Raw genomic sequence first — 19,992 nt, 5'->3', positions numbered from 1 at the left:
CTTAACTGCAAGTTTTTTTCTTAAAGGTTGGTGAATGAACAATTATTTTTAAAGAATATATCGATATTTTAAATTATTTGACGTGAAACTGGGAATATATTTCCCTTGATTCCTTTCACTGTTTTTTATGTACAGAAACATTTCTTTCTAAATTTTCCAGCTGATGTCCATTTTTCTCATTGACAGAGAAGAAAGAAGTACAGATTTCTTCCAACAATATCTTACAGGGAACAAAATGAAAAGACTGATGCTGTTTTCTTGAATGGATGCAATTAAGAGACTGTTCAGACAATATCTTCAACACCACAGCTCATCCTGATGGGTTGTATTAACTTCACGAGCATAAATGAGACTTTGCCTGGCAGGCACCCTTATACTGCACTGACCTCTGTACCTCTGACGATCCTGGTGGGTATCCTCATTCTGCTAACTGTGTTTGGCAATGTCATGGTAGTAATTGCTGTGTTTACAAGACGAGCCTTGAGACCACCTCAGAACCTGTTTTTAGTCTCTTTGGCATGTGCAGATATCCTGGTTGCCACTTCAGTGATGCCTTTCTCTTTAGCTAATGAACTGATGGGTTACTGGTACTTTGGGAAAGTCTGGTGTGAAATCCACCTGGCTTTGGATGTGCTCTTCTGCACCTCATCAATCGTTCACCTGTGCGCCATAAGCCTGGACAGATATTGGTCTGTCACTCAAGCAATTGAGTACAACCAGAGAAGGACACCACGCAGGATTAAATGCACAATCTTCATAGTTTGGGTTCTCGCAGCCATAATTTCATTCCCTCCTCTGATCACTATGACGAAGGACGAGGGTAAAGAGGACAGCCCTGAATGTAATGTAAATGAGGAAAAATGGTACATCATATTCTCGAGCACCGCCTCCTTCTTTGCACCCTGTGTCATCATGATCATGGTGTATGTTAGAATCTACCAGGTTGCCAAGAAAATGACAAGAGCCCCTCCAGGTGAAAGGCAAAGAGAAAACGAGAACACTAAAAACACAAAGTGTAATTTGGACCCTGTAGAGAGAAAAAATGGAGAAGGGAGGAGTGTGGGAGCGGGGGAAGGTGGAGAGATCAACACCGTTGATGTGGATGAAGAGCCCTCCTCATCTGATGAGAATGAAATCACCCTATGTTCCCTGAAGAAGAAGAGAGTTATGCGAACGGCCAAAGTGACTCAGGTGAAGCCTGGAGAAATCTCTTCAAAGCCAGAGGCACAGCCCTGTGTGAGCGCGAGCAGGTGGAAAGGAAGGCAGAACAGAGAGAAACGCTTCACATTTGTTCTGGCTGTGGTCATGGGAGTGTTTGTTCTTTGCTGGTTCCCCTTTTTCTTCACATACACTCTCACTGCTGTGTGTGACACATGTTGTGTCCCAGAGACATTGTTCAAAATGTTTTTCTGGCTCGGTTACTGCAATAGCTCACTAAACCCTGTTATATACACTATTTTTAATAATGATTTCAGGAGGTCTTTTAAAATGATTCTTTGTAAAACAGACACAAGAGGTTTATAAATAAGATTTGTTTGTGTTCATTTGAAAGAAAAATCCATGGCCATCTATCATCATCATACCTGTATAACTAATAAATGAAAAACATATCTGAAGATATCTATTGAATACTTGTGTTTTGTGTATCTCCATGTCAGTAAATGGTTATTTTGAAATATTTAATCATGCAGAAATTGTTAACCAAATGTTATCTAATGAATAATCTTATAGTTTTATAGCATGATTGATGGTATGATTTAAACACAGAAAAGAGAAAGCTCACATCCTTTAAATAGAAAACCGTGACAGTGAAAATGTGATAATGTTGGTAATGTAAAGGCAGATGTTTAAGGCTCACATCACAGTATTTATCAGCTTTTCAAATTGACAGTGGATTATCTATTGGAATGCAAGAAAAGAGTCCCTAATGTTGTGTAATATGTTATAAACACTGTAAATCCACTGAAACTTCAATAGTGTGTAAACAAACATGGATAATAATTTCATTTTGACTGAAAACTACACAATGTGCTCTCTGTAACTTCCCTGAGAATAAAAGAAAGTACAGATTTAGACAAGCAGATAATTGTAAATGCTATTGCATGGCAGATTTAAAAAGATATTTATCTTTGTAAAACAATACAAACAAAAACAGGAGCACAAAAACCAACTGTATCTAAAAATGTGTTATCCCCATACCACCAACTATCCCCTTCTCTACTAACAAGCACAAGAACAAGGCAATTATATGAAAAGAAAATTATGCCTGGGAGGAATGGGTGGAACAACAATATTGAAAGCAGTTTATCATGAATTATAGCCCTTCATATCAGGATATCATTAAATCCTCCCCTGGAGTCAAACAGAAATTGTGTAGCACTAGAAATATGAGTGGCTGCTGCAAATTACACAGTGACTTTAATATCCACACAAGCTTATCAATGTGTTGTGTTCCTGGATCGGGTCTGTTAGCTTTTCTTTAACAAATAGAGATTAAGATACATATATATCAGTGTGTGACCCTGAAATACAGTAAAAGTACCATAAATAATTGATTTAACTTAGCAAACATTTCCACTAACCACTGTTCATATATTCCGTAAATAACAGAGTGATTCCCATGACTTGGTCTCTGGGACTCTCATGTTTTGAGATTCCTGTGGTACACATGTTTGGGTTCAACCATGTCTCTGAGTCTTAAAATACATCTATTACTTACCACAAATGGTAAATCATAGACCTAGTATATTGCTGATCGAGTTCCCACGAACAATCTGACACAAGAAATATTAGAAAACATTGGTATTTGAGGCTTTGTGGCACGGAGAATTTACTCAAGATAAATCTGTGTCCGCAAGGCTGTTAAATCATTGCATGGTTGTGTTAGAACACGGATACTGACATATAAACTGTACAGGAAAAGTCTGCTATAATAGCACTTGAAATGAGTGATTGCTGTAATTAAAAAAAAAAAAAAAACTCCAGCTGATTACTGCAGTGGTTGGACCAGTTTAGCAGAAGTACAGTAGGTGTTTTAATGCTGAGTAATCAACATTATATAACATTTAGAATAATTGGATTTCCTTCAAACATTTTGATCCACAGCACATCAATGTGTCTTGAAAGATTTAAGTTCATTGATTGCCAGCTGAATGCATTCTTTAACTACAATGACAACTGTAGTTAAGCTTGAGCAGCAGGGTGCAAAGCTAACAATGTTAAAGCAAATACAAAGATGGAAAGATTAAATAGAGTACCCATTGCATTACTTATCCTCAGAGAATAATGAAGCAGTAAAGATCAGCAGTCTTGGCGGGCAGTATCTCATATTTAGTTAGTTAAATGTAAACTGCAAAAACACTGGGACATATGGAATTAATCACGTTATATTGAATGTATGTTTCTGTGAATATAGTCTTTAATCTTTAGTGCGTCACTCCACATGGTTGTAAATTATGGTTGGTTGCGAAATGTAAACAGTTGGTTACTATTGCTATTCTCAGTGTGTCACACAAACACACACACACATGCACAAACTTTCTTGTCTGCTCACACAATGATTTATCTCTTCCTGTAGGGACCATTTTAGAGCAACACGATTTATACTTATGACACCACATCTTATAAAACCATAGCTTTATAAGCTGCTTCTGGCAGGAGTTCCCTCAACCTTCATACACCTCCATTCAGTCTTCTCCATTTCCTTCTAATTTCACCCACCTGCAACTCAATAAGTGCTTTTTAAAGCTGCTGGTCATGTATCTCAAAAAGGCTGGTGACCTAAAGCCAATTAAAGACCAAAGAAAGCAGTCTGCGTCCCAGACATACTGCAGTTGTCAAGGCAGGAGACCAGACAGAGGTATGTAGACCATACTAATAAGTTTAAATCATAGCTAGTGATGACTAGAGTGACTTTAATTGAATGTTGAGTCATTTATTAAGGATTGAATACAATGCATCATAAACACTGGGGTATAGAATACTTCCTCCCTCTTTAATTGATAAGGATGCTAGATAATCAAATTATATTCGGATTGATGTAAGCAGCAGGAAGATCCAGTTTAATGTGCCTCATGCAATCACACTCTCTTACTCTCTCTACTCTTTCTGCTTTGATACTCAATGAGAAATCCTAGTTAATCTCTAGATTTTGAAACAGCATTACATATTGAATTAGCATATTTCTAGCTGTCTTAGTATGCAGGCGATGTCTGCATTATTGCAAGACATAGTAATCTTGAAATGACCGACCAGGTTCTAGTTTCCCAACAGCATCTTAAGGCTAAAATGACTGTAAAAAACATTTTAAGAACCTTCTTAAGCTTAAGAGGTATTTACCAAAAGCATCAGAACTGAAGGCCCTCTTACAAATGATTGTAGATTCATCAATAGGAAGCTAAAGCCACCTTAACAAGCTCTGCAACTAGCAGAAGGAACCAAAAACTGATTTTTTTATTTAAGTTTTCATGGTTTTCATTACAGTTTTAAGTTCATACTTTTATCACGAACACTGATGTTCTTTGTTTTATGATGTTTGATGTAGAATGAACAGTTTTGGTGTTTAAATTAAGAAGAAACATAAAACCAACACAAAGGAAAATTAATTTAACAATTAATCTGCCAGTTTGTATCATCATCAACCTGTCCCTCTTCTTGCATAATATATTCATTTCTTCATAGCTGAAGTGCCATTTCCCCAGTGATGATGCAAATGTAAATAGGATAAGAAATTTAAGAACATTAGTGGAAACACTCTACTTCTAAGATGAATTGTTGTCTGGAAACAAGGCCATGTCAGGCCTATTATTACTGACCAATTAGAAGATATTTTGATTTCCAGCCTTTGAGACAAGGACTATTGTGATCTACGCTTCTGCTAGTAGGTTCTTTTATTGTTTTATCTCATCACAAAAACAGAACATGCTCTTCTGAAAAAGTCTCAAGACCCCAGGGGAACGAGGGCCTCACTGGGAGTTAAAGAAGCCAGAGCACATTGATGAAGTGGAATTTACCAAAGATAACAAACGTATCAACAAATGGAAGTTCATTCTCTGGGGATAAGCAGCATAGTCTCTGCTCATTCATGCTTTCTTTTAATTATATCTTTAACTTTGCTCTGTTTCTATATACCACAGAAAAAGATTGTTCAATTATTCATTACAGATTCCTTTCTTCAAGCTAATTAGTTGTGTTAGGAGAAAGCTTATTTAAAAAAACAATCATCAGATTAAGCTAACATGAATTTATTTCACAATGGCTACCACATTTACCTAATTAATATGACTTTAGCTCAGGCCCTGCTGTTTTGTTTCAGATTGCAAAAAATCTATCTATCTCTCTCTCTCTCTCTCTCTCTCTCTCCCTCTCTCTCTCTCTCTTACCAGGCACCCCATTTTTGTGCACAAGCCTGAAAATAATGTACCCAAAATGAGAAGGTTCTTCAACCCTTTTGATTATAACTATAACCCATGTCTCATTTAAATGGTAAATCTTTAAATTTTACAACCAACAAGTCAAAATGAGTCTAAGTGATCCTGACTTTAAGTGTGTGAGAGAGAGACACAAAATGAGAGATGGCAATGGGTTGAAAAGATTAGAAGTTGAACTATAAATAGTCCCAAAATATGAGTTTTAATATTTTCTTTTTAGAAATCAGTCAAAATATACTAAACATTTAATAAGAAGTTGGTGCTAGTATACATTCTAGCGCTAATGAGGCTAAAAACACTGATTCTTCTCATCTACAGTATGGATGCTCTGCCCTCTGTGAAACTGCATGCACCAACTGCAGCAATGCTTTCTATGCTCTGCAGTGAGTCCTTATTGATAATATATTAAGCTCATGCTCTGGACAGTATAATTCCTCCTCAGTCATCTTGTCCTGTCTGTGCTATCAAACTCCAGTCTGGCCTTTTCTTTTCCTCACTCACAAGCTCCCCCACAGTTGACCCTTTCACAGCAATAAGCTCCTGGATGACATCAGGTACACACACATGCTTGCACAAAGTAAACACAACATCAACTCTCGATCAAGCTAACCATTATTGTACTTTATCTTTCCTCACAAGCCAGCTGTTCTGGATAACAATCCATCCCTCAATAAGCTGTCAGTTAACACACATAGAGCAAGCTGTAACACAACTGCTATGTCTCTATGGGCTCGCCACTTCTCCTTTTCCTGCCTTTTCATCCCTGCCATCTATTGTGAGAGTGTCAACATTGTCTTTTTTTTATCTCTTTTTGACAGGGTCTCAGGCAATAAGGGAAATATAACGACATAGACACATTTGATTATATGAAGTGAGAATGCGACCTGATTACATCATGCACATCAGTTAAACTCAGTATTTTGAATTAAAAATCATTTCTAAGGGTGTCAGCAGGTTGCAAATGAACTTCTGTATATTTATAAATGAAATTCAATTTTCCAGTTGAGATAATAGCCTGTTTATTTGTACATAAAGGATGAACATTTCTAAAAAGATGAATTAAAGGAAATCTGAGCAATGTAAAGCACACTCTATGACTTTGTATTTACTTTTGACATTGTATTAAATACTACACTAAAATAACACTTGAATTTGAATTGAAACTTTAAGGGCATTTAAGTGACTTCATTTTTTATTTAATAGATATTTCCAAGTTTCTCAAGCATGTTGGTCGAGTGGTCCTGCCTGAGCACATCACTTCCAAAGATGAAGAGTAGTGGTTGTGGTATGTGGTATGTGGTACTACTACATACTTTAGTAATGCTATTTACAGCGTTTCCAAGTTCCTTTCTTGAGTGCATTTCTTATATTCATGCATTCCTCAGTGATTTCATGCAGATGTTAAAGTACAAATCTTCAAATGATCCAGTGTTACAATGTTAACCTCTGAGATCAAACTTTATCTCTATAATGATTTGTAAAACTCAGAGATGTAATTATTCATTCATCTCACATGCAAAATATTTGATTCCCCTGCCGCAATCTTTCAAACATTAATGTTTTATAGGTGTCATTAATCTGATTGATTCAATTATTGGTGTCCTCAAATTCTAATTGAACTCATGATCAAATATAGTTCACAAGGGCAACCTTTCTATTGGTTTCTAGAACACATTTAAACCATGTTGACCAGACAGACAACATATTATTAGCCAATCAGCATGTTTGACAACATATGAACAGACTGCAGCTGGTGTTTTTATGATATGAGTTTAAGCAATTTGCTGTGATGGATAATTGACTTACATAATTGAATAATGGTGTATAATGAGAAACAACATAAAGAAACACTGACATGGTTAACTTTAACATTTGACTGTTTTGACTGAAGCAATCATAACAGGATGTGCTATTTTAGTGGCAGTGATGAACTTGATAAAATGACATCAGCTCCTTTTGACAAAGGAGTTCAATGTTTTAAGTGAGTGAGGACAAATAGTGTTGTACTCTGTTTTAAGTGGATATATCTTTCACAGAGTACTTTTGGAGACTCTGTGAGGTATTGGAGGAAGTTTTTCCAGGGAAGGACATATGGCTGCTCTTCTTGATGGTAGCCTGCATGTGGACATGTGGACTGTACATCCTGTACAGTAACAATAAACATATTACCAGAGTCCAAAGACATTTTTAAAAGATTGAAGAGTGTTTTACTTTGCTCTTGTGAAACATCTACCACTGACCTGGCATAGGCATCATTTCATTCATTGGCTGTTCCATCATGTGGCTGATTACAAATGTAGAGATGAGCTTCCAGCTTGAATCTGGAGTGGATATCAGTCTTCCCTGTGTTTGTGTTAACACTGTTCACTCGTTGATAATAGATTTTCTTATTATTATTTTACCATTTTACATAATTAATTAGTAGTCTGTTTGGCATGGATGTCTTTTTTTCTTTTTTTCTGCCTTGAAGGCAATACCTCTGATCAGTGTAGATTATCTGTGATAATCAGGGATAGACTTCCAGATGTTCATTTCTGGTGTAATTTAATGGCCTGGAGGCGGGTGACTTCCTCCTTTTGGGCTTTGGTCCATTATAAATTATTAAAATGTAAATATTCTCTGTCACCATCCTACCAGTTTCTCCAAATCCTATTTATCTTAAACTAATTGTCTATCTACCAGTATTAGGTTTTTATATGGACAGATACACATTCTTCTTTTTCAAAGGTTTAATCTCTGATTTGATCATTTCCTTCGGATTCTGTGTAATAAAGCTTTGGGTTAAATCATACAGCATACACGGTGGCAGACATGAAATGGCAAATAGGATGATGTAACAATGTAGGGGTATTATAACACTGCACAATGCATTTATTGTAACACATATGCCATCTGTTGAAAGCATTTTTGTAATTAGGGTTGAGATGTGGAACAGAACAAAACATTCATAACATGTAATAAAATTATATTGTCCCCATCATACATTCAGACAGCACTACGTGGAAGTCTAAACAATTTACACCAACAGAATTTAATAATATTTGATATTACCTGTGACAAATATGTTATCGATTTTGGATTCATATATGTAATTTTAGCTGTTGTTGAATATCATACATGTATGCATTGTTGATTAAATCAACATGGTATTTTATTATTTTATCATACTACATTGAACAGTGTTGAACATAATACCTTCAGAAGGCTTGATAATAAGCATATTTGTTTGTAGAATATATAAAATCTATCTGGTATCTGTCTGGCTTATGATTGTGTTCCCAGGTGTTATACCAAGGATATATTTTTCTCCACTGCTGGAGTGAACTGCTTTTGTTTTCAACTTAATCAATGTGTATCTCTATCCTTCAGGCTATGGATGATTCGACTATTCTCTCAATCAACTTTGTGATCAAATAAAGACTCACTGTTCAGAGTAAGCACAATGTCAATACTCACCAATTGTTCAAAACAAACAGCATACAGAAAAATAGGACTGATTGTAAAACAGAACCCTGAAGCACAAAAGGTAATTTCGTTCATTTTTCTTATTTGTACTAGCTTGTTTATTAATGAGGATAACTGAAAAAATAACTTTTTTAAAATGTTTTACCAAAGTTGTTTATTTCAGTTTTTGAAATAATCAAGTAAGCTCCAAGTAAACCATGGTCTGCCAGGAAGGAGAACACATCCCAGAATAATAACCCACCTCAATTTTAGAAATAATTTAATTTTGCAAGAATAATCAGTCATACGAATCTCCATGGTTGTAAACATAATTAAATTTGTCGGCCTCACATTTGGAGTCACCTCCTCAAGAAAGCATGAACAATGAATGCATGTTTTATCTTGTCAAAACAGGGCACATTGTTAGTCAGTTGTGTAATAGGTGTAGCGCATTAAAAGAAGTCAACAGAAACAAGATTTTGCTTGGTTCATATCCAACTATGCTCCTTCGGTCAGAATGCAAACAAACTCTAAAATAACAAGTAAATACATAAAACATTCATTTATTTGTAAATAGCAAGACGGTGTTGGGCACTGATCAATACTCTGATCAATACAGCTAAGAGACCTAAAGAAATTTCAAGGAAGTGCATTGAAAAGATATAGTATATCACATTAACCACAGTACATTTAGGTAAAATGATATATTAATGTGCTTAATAACTAAGTCCTTAATACCATAGTATATTGTAAGTAGCTTACTCACCGACCACTTCATTAGGTACAACTGTGCCATCTAATTTAATCCAATACAACAACTCTGCCATAAATTCTACATTTATGAAGCTTATATATTTTCAGTTTTTGTTAACATTGTCAGAAAGGTGATAATCCTACTTTATGTGTATTATTGGGGTGGTGGTGGTGGTGGTGGTGGTGTACTGAGGTGCATTATATTGAATGTTGATTAGAATATTTTGTTCATTCCATTACTTTAGGGGGGCAAAATATTACAACATTAGCCTATATATTATAACACTTTTCAACATAATGCCCTCCAGTACACCTTATCACCTTTCTGACAGTGTCAACAAAAACTGAACATGTAGAAGCTTCATAAAAGTAGAATGTATGGCAAAGCTGATGTATTAGATTGCATTAGATTGCACAGGTGTTCCTTATATATTAGCTGTGTGAGTGAGTGTATATTCATTATCTATGCTCTGATCAATAGCAATTGAGAGAAGGGGGAGTGTGCAATGACTGCCATCTGCAGACAAGTGTGTAAAACTACTTCTATAAACTGTTTTATCATTGAGGATGCCTCTCCAGTGATAAAAGGGTTAGGAAGGTTAACTTGGAAATATAATAGATTACAGATTACTAGTTACTCTATTTAAAATGTAATACATAATGTAACTATTTCAATTACTTAATCAAAGTAAGGTAACTTATTACATTTGATTACTTTTCTTTTCTAGATAACAAATGTTTTTAGCTGTTAGGGTATGTGTACCCATTAAGCCCACCAAAATCAGTTCAGGTGTTTTTCATGGATACTGACATGATTTATAAGGGAAATCATTTCTTATAAAGCAAGATTGATCTCTGAATGAAAATGTATTAATTCATGTAGATTTTGAAAAATAAAGATATTTTATGTAAAAAGTCAAACGTCTGACATGGTAATTGGTACTGTGACACCACTGAAGCCAACGCGTGCTCCAAATAAGCCCACGTCATGATTTATTTACAAAATATTAAAAAAAATGTTTTCAAAGAATGAAACAGTAAACATGTTAAATATTTTGAGGAAAACACTGTCTTCCTGAGCAAAATCTTAAAGGTCTGACTTCAGATGTAACCCCCTTTGTAATCAACATTTTCATAAGTCACTGTAATTTAACTCCACATTGTTTCTCAACACTGGATGATAATTATAATGTTTTAACCTCTTCCTCCCCAGGCCTCTGGCTCAGGGTCCTGCTCAAAAATGACATCATCACAACATGAATATAGTAGGCTATATCTCTGCAACTACAAGGTCTATATGAATAATATTGATATCATAATAAAGGTAACACTTGTGAGATACCTGTAGAGGTGAAAGCATTAGCATATATGTTACTGGGTCAGACTAAATGAAGATTGAACACAGCATAAAATAAGTATTTGATTTTCGCCTGACTAAAATTTACATTTTTAGAGGGAATAACACCTTATGAATTATGTTGATATAGCCAAAAAAACCTGTTGAAACTGTAACATAAAACTAGTATGAGACTTGGCAAAACATGTTTATGATTATTGCTCAAGGTGCACGATGCGCGTGCACTCCCAGCCAATCAGCTTCGAGATAAACAAAATATTGCGTCATCGTTATTGTGGTAGCTCCAGCTGCTGACACAGATTTCGCCACCATTTCGTTTACATTCAGGCCTCTAAATATGCAAAAACGAGCGGACCAGCAAGAGTACACCGGTGAAATGTCGCTTCAGAAGGACTGTTCGTCTGACGAGAGTTTGCAAGGTGAAGTATAAACAACACAAGAGCTCACCAGTGTTGATGCTAGTGGCTAGTCGAGGGTAAAGAGGACACGTACTTAAACTAATGTTAAATCATCTAAGCTAACCCTATGGAAAGCTTGAGCTTGTGAGTCTTACTAGCTACATTAAAGCTTAACGTTACTACATTAGTTTATCGACCTACAAGACGTGAGGAGCATAAGAGGACAGCCCATTGTCCTAGTTATAACGAGGCTTATGCAACGTTACAACATGTAAATGCCTTCAAGCCTGGCACAGTCTGTGTCTGTTGTTGTCCTAGTCTAATTAGGCCAGCGATGTCGTACCTCATACACATCAAGTTTCCTGTGTGAAGATTATGTGTTTGATTTAAGGTTCCTGGGTTGAGCTGCACTTCAGTAGCACTGGTTCTCAAAGTAATAGTCACCATGGCAGCCAGGAGCAGATCCCCACGTCCAGCCAGGAGGGAGACCTGCTGGAGAAACTGCTTCTGGATGCACAGCACGAGTCAGGAAGATCCAGCTCCAAAGGAAGCTCTCAGTGCAACAGGTCTGTGAGGGGAAGGAAGCACAGTTTGTGTCTCTTTTGTGCGTTGTGTAATACAAACTGTCAAGAAGTTGTGTTGTCAAATATTGAGTGGCCAAAGTTTGCCTTAAATGTTGCCATGCCTTGTTCTTCACAACAGCCCACTCAGAGCACAGACCCCCCTTCTTGTGTGGAGAGGCTCGGAGGGAAACAGCTCACAGGTACATTTTCTGAAGTCACAAACCTTTAACAAACTCTATTTATCAAAGTGGAATTCATTAAAAGTGTAGCTGTTGTGTAGTGTAAGGTTGTTTTGATTTGGTGCTTTTAGTCAGATGAAGACTTCCAAGAAAGAAGACGGGAAGTGGAGATGATGATGAAGAAAAATGCTGACTGGATCTGGGACTGGTCTAGCCGACCTGAGAACAATCCACCAAAGTATGTAGCAACCAATAATATGGTAACTCTTAGTATTTGGTAGTAATTTATTTTATAATTTCAGTAGGGTTATTTTAATCAATATCATTGGGGTAATATTTAAGTTAAATGATATAACAAACAGTAGATGACTATATACCATGTGACAACAAGCCTAAATCTTAACCCTACTGCCTAAATCTTTTACAAATATTAGCCTCAATATATTTATTTTATGCAGTGATTGAAATTATTTATAGAAATTAGAGTATGGAGTCTGTGTGAACAGAGGTGCCAGTATGACATTAAACTGCTGGCACTCATTGAGTTTAATGTATTCAGAACAATGAAAAATAAATGTGTTCCTCTGTAGGGAGTTCCTGCTGAAGTACCCTAAGCGCTCGACCTCCCTCAGCATTAGGAACACCAGCGTCATGAAGAACGGAGGTGTTCTCTCTGCTGACTTTCTGAAGCTTTTCCTTCCCTCATTAATCATTTCTCACATACTTGCTGTTGGCCTAGGGTAAGCAACATGATTTAATCTCTAACTTTGGCAATTTGACAGTGTATCAAAAACTTAAACCACTTACAGGAACCTCTTGACACAGCTGCCATACATACATAAACCCATACATTTTGACTATATAAAATGTATGTATGTTTACGTTCATAAGTTAAAAAAATGTTTTTTATTTCTTAAAAAATCTTGCTTGAAAATGTAGACCTGCTTAGAAACATCACTGATGTAAACAGACCTTTAATTGCAGCAACACAATATGAATAATTAAGTGGTTATCGAGTGTTAGTTCCTGTATTAAAATATCTATCAGTCAATTTGAGAGGGATGGCAATTCACATCTTGTGTTTGTATTTGTGGTGATGGGGTGAAGCTTTTATTTTTAACAAGATCATATATTGTTCTGTTAATAATCTTTGATGGTACATCCATCAAACAGAAAAGCTGATAAAGTTTATAAAAAAAATCAAGTTAAAAAATCCCCAAAACAAACCATGAAAATGATGATTGCTCAATGGATTGGTGGGATAAGGAACTGGACAGGAAACCATTGGAAAATTAGTTAATTACTAGTATGCTCAGAATTATTCTTAGTGATTTGTGGCCAAAGCACATAATCATATTTAATACCAGTAATATTTCTAGAGCACTACTCCAACACCATGTCTTTTCATCTGTGATTGTTATTTCCAGTTAATAACCTAATGTTGTGATGTAGGTATCACAGCCCAGCTTCATTATTCAATATTTGTATTGAAGAATTCTCTAATTTACAGCTTTTTGTTCTTCATCTTGATTCCTACACCATTTAACTGTACACATTTGTCTCTCCCTTTAGGATATATATCGGGAAGCGCCTAACCTCCCACAACACCTACTAGTAGGATGGTGATGTGTTGTGACACCATCTTACATTCACCATCTTGGCATGCCTTAAAATGTGACTTTCTATACATCAAGGGAGATGTTGTGATGCCACACAGTCCAGTTTGACTGAGTGTCCCACACCAGCACAGAGCATTATCAGTCACTGTTGGTTCATAGCGCCTCCTCTTGAACACAACAGTGACCTGTCCTCTGCTCCGTGCTCTCATCCCTACTGTTCGCTGCTTCCTGCTCCTTAAATCTGCACGTTTGGGAACTGGTATTTTTATTGCCTTTTTCTTTTTGCAATGAGAAATCACTTTTGATTTTAAATGATAGTCAGTTGATGTTTTTCCTGTTTTTTAGATCAGGTAATTGTCTTGACTTGTATTTTTAATTTTATGCTCAAGGGATCATTATCTTATGTCAATAGTGACTGCTCTGTTACCAATTGCTCAGTGTGTGACATTGTAAATTGTGATTATGTGAAAATCAAACGTTAGCTTTCACAGATGTGGTCCATTTTATTCGTCCTGAACAAAATAAAGTTTGAAGCATGTGTGTGGCCTTGATGAATTCACAAACCAGTAAAGAATACGCAAAAATATAGAACTGACAATTTATCAAAGGAAAAGACAACATGCAGATGAACACAATTCAAATTTTATTGAACTTTGGTCAAAATAATAAACAAGTGAATACATTGCCACCATGTTAGGAATCAATGGACAAAGACAATGCATTATTATGTGTTTTAATGTCATCAGTATATGTTTTGTGTAGTCAACCTTCATTTCTGCATTCACAACTACGGAGATAAGGTCCACATTTGCAATACGCGGTTCAAATTTGAGTGACATCCCTAATAAATGAATAAGGGCACATGTATGAGGCCTGTCTGAATTTCCTACTTACTACATGATTCGGAGGCACTATATCACATAAACTGTATGTGTGCAATTTTTCCTCCTTAATGTGTTTTCATAGACAGCCACATATAGCAGCAGTATATGAGGACATAACTCTATAAAATAGGATTTACAAATAATGCACATGAGGTTTGTAAAACGTTTGGGGACATAACTTGTAGCTGTCACTGATAGAAGTAGGTATTAAGGCTGCAGATTCCCTTTGTCGTGGGCCCCATTTTGTGCCATGTGGTTTCCAGTCTGCATTCTAAAACATGGTCAAAAACTAGAAGTTAATGTCTTGACACAAACACATTATCAGTTGTCTCCAACAGTGGTTCAGGAACTGGTAGCCCCAAATGGTATTTCCATAAACAAGTTTGCTTGAGATCTGCTCAAAAGACAGTGGTGTGACTGGACATTTTCCACCTCTCTACAACATAAAAACATGCAAAGCAATAAACATGTTTTAATACATACTTCTAAATTTAAAAACACATCTGTAGTTTTAGTTTCTTTTATTATGTGGATGACAAGGTGTACTTGAGTAGATACAGTCAGTGAAATTATGTCACCGTATTGACTGGGATAAAGTAATAGGAGGGAGGGGAAGAAAAGAAACAAGTCCACTTTCCAAATTCATGGCCTCACCCACCAGTAGTTTGGCCTGAATACATGGCCAATGGGGGAATGTTACAGTTAGGCTTATTGGCCATTAATCCGTGCTTCAGAGGGCCCAAAATCTTTCAAATGGTGTTAACAACTTTGACAAGACGTCATTTTTAGGGCTTCCAAGAGTTCTGTCGTTAAATCATGAAATGAAGGCTTAAAATGTCAACACAAACACCAACGTTCAAGAGTTTGACCTCTAGGGAGTGCCATTCCGTCAATTAGACCCAAATTGGGCTTTCTGGGTCATGGGGGCATGTTGATTGCCCTGATGCCAAAGGCAAAAACAACCTAAGCTCAGACTCAAAATAAAACAGGCCTATGGATCAACCTCCTGTGGCAAAAAAAGTAGACACGTGCTTTCGAATTCTTCACCAGGAGGACAACGAGGCTGTTTCTTCTTATACAGATAGACAAGTAGTAGGCTTAACTACACAGGTACGGTAAAAGCCCTATCCTCTGGAACCCCAAATCTTCTAGTTGATTTTGTCCTGGAAAATGTACAAGTTGTTGGTGGCTGCCACAGCTATCACGTTATCTTTGGGGTGCCAGGCAGTGTGGAGGATCTTCTTGTTGAAGTCTAGGCTGTCCACGCTGATTTCATCTTTCTTCCTTTTGCCACCGGTGGACACTTTGCGTGGTTTGAGGGTAGCCCGTGGTTTGCTGCTCTCCCGGGACGCCTCCAGTGTGATGTCCCGCCTGGTGTTGCGGTCGAACATTCGGAAGAAGTTGTTGTAGGAGCCGGTCATGATGGCACTAACGGACAAAAGGAAAATAAAACAGATTGTCAACACGTACTTGCCATAAAACCCACAATGTCACCAGTGATTGATGTATTGATTCTATAATCCAGGAACACTATCCCAAAAACTATAAAATACATGATAAAAGAAACTGCCCACAGGCCCGTAGCATGTGAAATGCAATCCTATGCTGGAGCAAAGATGCTTACCTGTCACTGCCATTCCAGCAGCACTCGAACTTGTCAAAGATGCAGTCATTTTCATACAGGGAGCAGAGTTTGCTGCGCAGGTATTCATGGACCTGAAACAAAAAGTATTATGTAACATAAATATTCACTTGAGCCTAATTTGTTCATTTCTATTTATATCATAAAAAGGCAAAAAACTGTAAAAGCTAACACAACACTTGGCCTGAATATTTCACTTGTATGTAGTAATCTTATTACAGTGAATTGCAGGCCAAGTCACAACCAATGAGACTGCTATTTGTTTAACCATTAATTACAAGGATCTGATCTGTCTGTGTATTTTGTATTTCATTACTAATTCACCATGGAAATGTTCATATAAGCCTGATGTGAATATTATGAATTGAAACTAAATTGGATAATAGGAAGACAAATATACATCTGCAGGTGAGGCGTAGACCTCTGCACAAAATATAGCGTAACTTCTCATTATGACTGTATTCTTTATGGAAAGTCCTGACATAGTGGAAATTGTGGACTGTAAAGATCCCAAAGACAAACACATGGTTAATAATTGAAGTCGTTACATAACAGAAGTGTGTTTATGCACCTGATACGTCTCCACTGGCCTGTTCTCCATGTTGAGGTCCCAAACTTTGACGGAGAGGTAGTCACGTGTCATCATATAGCGTCCGCTGTGACTGAACTTCACGTCCGAGATGGAGGAGATGATCTCAGAGAAAAAGGATCGGCTGCTTGGATCCTCAGGCTCCTCAAAGACTGACAAAAGAAACATTCTCACATTTGTTAATTCTAAAAATCAGGAGTTTGTTGAACTACAATCATTTAGAATAACAAAATCTTAACAAGAACATTACTGTGCAAAATGTATCAGGTCAAAAAGTGTCACAACCCTATGTTTTTTAACTACATGCCGTTTTTTCCACATACATTACAAAGACTATCAAAACAATGATCGATTAATTCTCCACTAGTAGACAAATTAATTGAATTTACATTGCGGCGCCACACTAAAGGTACTTACACTTTGAGTGCCTATCGCAGAGTGCCGCTGCTCGCATGTCACAGAGGCGGATGGTGCCTTTGCTACTGCTGTACACAAATACATTGCATTGGTGTGGATGGCACTCAGCAGCTGTGATTACTTCTGTCAGTTCCTCCATGTTGGCGGGCTTGATGTCTACAATATCTGGGAACACACTGTTAAGGAACTAGCAGTCTAATGTTTCAGGGTGATACAATACAGAGACAATTAGCCTTTAAGCCATAACATTTCTGCTTGCTGATGAAGAAAAAGGATACTAAAACTTCTGTCTGTGATTTCCAAGTGCCATAGATTTATTCTTAGGTCATCTGCGGAGAGGTACGTTTCGTGATCACTATTTACAGAAATGGAATTAATGTGATAGGTGTGCGCATTTGCAAAGATCCTCCGTGGGCTTGCTTCTACCATGAGATCCATTGGCATCAGTACTGGTACCTGAAACCCACAACATGCACCTTTTTAGATAGGATTTTAAAAGACATCTTCAAAAGCCATGATCAAAAATGAGAGCAGTCCTACATAAAATTAAACATACCCGTAAAGAGGTGATTCTAAAGGGGTCTCTGAGTCGTCCATCTTCATCTTTCAGGTTGTAACCTTCTGCTCGTTTATCTCTTTCACTTATCTTCCACAATTTGATAGTTTTATCTGACCAAAGACAAATAAAAAGGTTGTTCAATTTCTGATAAAAACCATATGATCAAAATTTATTAAAAAAAAGAAAAAAAGAGTAAGGTCTTACCATTTGTCGAAAGTAGAAAGTGAGCAGCATTTTGTTGGGGAAGCCATCTTATTTTATTTATTTTTTCCTCGATTTCTAAACTTTTCAAATAGTCAAATTCTGGCTCATGACTCTGAAAAGTGCTATAGACGTTGTACTCCCCGCGCAGGTGTGGACGATTCTTAGACTGAAAAAAAAAGAAGTGTGAAAATGTTAAGACAAAAAACATAAAACATCTGTCAGTGCACCGTTGATGAAGATGCTCGTCCATCGCTCCTTATGAACCGTACCTCCTGTTCATGTTGAAATATCACTACTCTGCCTCCTTTATCGCCAGTTGCAAGCAGTTCTCCAGAATAGTTGAATTCAACTGTTGAGATTATGTCAGCTGAAAATAGACACAATCATCAGTGAATCAGTCCCAATAGCTCAGCTCTCACATTGATAGTTCAGATCACAGCTAGAAGCAGTGCCAGCTGTGTTACACTGCAGACTCAATCTGAGGCTGAGACACCAGACACGGTCACAGCCAAGCACGTACAACCCATTTTTATATGAATGAATGAAAACAAGCATGATGTCACCCGACAATTTATGGACGCAGCACATTGACGTCATGGACACGGTCGCTCCCCTTTAATAGCTTAGCCACCACCTAGCATGTAGCTACCTAGCAACATGCAGTCATTAATTGGTGGGGGAAGGACGTTTGAGGTGCGGTTCCACAAACAGGCTTGCATTAATTACGATAGCTGCCCTACACATTGAGACCAGTTCGAGCACCTAGCTACCGTGCATCTTATACGAAGCCCACAGAGCAGCATCATTACACCGTTTTAGCCTAGCCGCCTAGCAGCTAATGTTAGCCACATACCTTCCGCAACATCTTCATCTATCGCTCCTTTCACTTGAGAGAAACACCACTGAAAATCATTTCCTCCTGCAACTCCTGTCAAATAGGAAAAAACACAACACAGCGTTAGTTTGTGAATCATAGGCGTATCTCGTAGAGATAATAAATGACCCGACAGTTTGACAACTAGCATCTTAGCTCGCAGATTCAGGCCATCACACACAGCAAGTGAGGTGGATCCTTCTCCTCCCTTCACAAGCAGCTTACCCGCCATTGCTTCATTTAGCAGCTCTTTGCTGTACACAGCTTCCAATATCTAATCAACCCAAACGCGGCTCGCTCAGAGAAACAGATAGCATCCACAATCAGTGTGAAGACTCGGGCTCCAGATCTGTCAAGACAAACGGAAATTATCCGTGATTTTTTTTTCTTGCAAAATGGCGCACAGTACATGGAGAAATGACGTCATGCACACATGCCACATCCTGGCTCCATCCATCCCCGAGCATCATGTAGGTAAATGTGCAATTAGTATGTGTTTTTTAAAATGTATTTTCCATGCACTCAATTGTATTTCATGACAACATAAAAGAAGATTTAAGAGCCGCTTCCTGCCATGTTTTAAAATGCATACAACATGTTCTGCATTGCATAATACATTTGTGTCTGTTAGCCAAGGCCATGATTTATTCCACATAAAAAGTTAAATTATCTTGTTAAAATCCTTACAATTATTTCTAGTTCTCCTTCCTCATTAAAGATTACACAAACAATAAATATGCAAATATTGAAGCTACTCTTCACACATGTTTTAAGCAGGGTTGTGAAGGTTAATTTGATTAAAGTAATATAACTTATTACATTTGATCACTTTTTGATTACTTTTCTAATTTTCTAACAAATGTTTTCCACTGTTAGGGTGTGTAGGCTACCCATTAAGCCCACCAAAATCTAAGTTCAGGTGGATACTGACATGATTTGTAAGGGAGATAATTTCTTATAAAGCAAGATTTATCTCTCGTTTGAAAATGTATTCATTAGTTCATGTAGATTTTGGAATATAAAGATATTTTATGAATAAAGTCCAAAGTCTGGCATGGGCTTAATTACTGTGACACCATTT

The 19,992-nt window shown here is 37.1% G+C and overlaps 3 protein-coding genes across 3 annotated transcripts; 2 read left to right on the top strand and 1 right to left on the bottom strand.

Annotated features, from left to right (window-relative positions):
• Positions 1-318: 318 nt before the first annotated feature.
• Positions 319-1,524, top strand: LOC128372876 (alpha-2A adrenergic receptor-like). Its single transcript, XM_053333073.1, has one exon. The coding sequence runs from the start codon at positions 319-321 to the stop codon at positions 1,522-1,524; it is 1,206 nt and encodes a 401-aa protein (XP_053189048.1).
• Positions 1,525-11,265: 9,741 nt separating this feature from the next.
• On the top strand, positions 11,266-14,280 carry bnip4 (BCL2 interacting protein 4). The gene is made up of 6 exons (XM_053332590.1): positions 11,266-11,402; positions 11,773-11,947; positions 12,084-12,144; positions 12,255-12,361; positions 12,714-12,863; positions 13,696-14,280. Exons 1-6 carry the CDS (start codon positions 11,321-11,323, stop codon positions 13,736-13,738), a joined length of 618 nt encoding a protein of 205 aa, XP_053188565.1. The 5' UTR covers positions 11,266-11,320; the 3' UTR covers positions 13,739-14,280.
• A 90-nt stretch (positions 14,281-14,370) lies between these two features.
• ppp2r2d (protein phosphatase 2, regulatory subunit B, delta) lies at positions 14,371-19,311 on the bottom strand. The gene is made up of 10 exons (XM_053332589.1): positions 19,137-19,311; positions 18,891-18,965; positions 18,307-18,404; positions 18,038-18,203; positions 17,831-17,943; positions 17,553-17,730; positions 17,275-17,439; positions 16,840-17,009; positions 16,251-16,342; positions 14,371-16,054 (listed from the first exon to the last, which is right to left on the bottom strand). The coding sequence occupies exons 1-10, from the start codon at positions 19,141-19,143 to the stop codon at positions 15,775-15,777; spliced, it is 1,344 nt and encodes a 447-aa protein (XP_053188564.1). The 5' UTR covers positions 19,144-19,311; the 3' UTR covers positions 14,371-15,774.
• Between the last annotated feature and the right edge of the window lie 681 nt (positions 19,312-19,992).

Source organism: Scomber japonicus, chromosome 14 (assembly GCF_027409825.1).
Source record: "Scomber japonicus isolate fScoJap1 chromosome 14, fScoJap1.pri, whole genome shotgun sequence".
NCBI lineage: Eukaryota > Metazoa > Chordata > Actinopteri > Scombriformes > Scombridae > Scomber > Scomber japonicus.
Note: the sequence above shows the minus strand (reverse complement) of the source record. Positions and strands in the feature narration are given on the sequence as shown.

Coding starts and splice junctions, on each gene's coding strand:
- LOC128372876 (XM_053333073.1), top strand. CDS start 319: ATGGGTTGTATTAACTTCACGAGCATAAATGAGACTTTGCCTGGCAGG.
- bnip4 (XM_053332590.1), top strand. CDS start 11,321: ATGCAAAAACGAGCGGACCAGCAAGAGTACACCGGTGAAATGTCGCTT. Junction 11,403..11,772: donor GTCTGACGAGAGTTTGCAAG/GTGAAGTATAAA, acceptor GTTTGATTTAAG/GTTCCTGGGTTGAGCTGCAC. Junction 12,362..12,713: donor CCTGAGAACAATCCACCAAA/GTATGTAGCAAC, acceptor GTTCCTCTGTAG/GGAGTTCCTGCTGAAGTACC.
- ppp2r2d (XM_053332589.1), bottom strand. Junction 17,944..18,037: donor CTTTCTACTTTCGACAAATG/GTAAGACCTTAC, acceptor GTCTTTGGTCAG/ATAAAACTATCAAATTGTGG. Junction 17,731..17,830: donor TTAGAATCACCTCTTTACGG/GTATGTTTAATT, acceptor TGTGGGTTTCAG/GTACCAGTACTGATGCCAAT.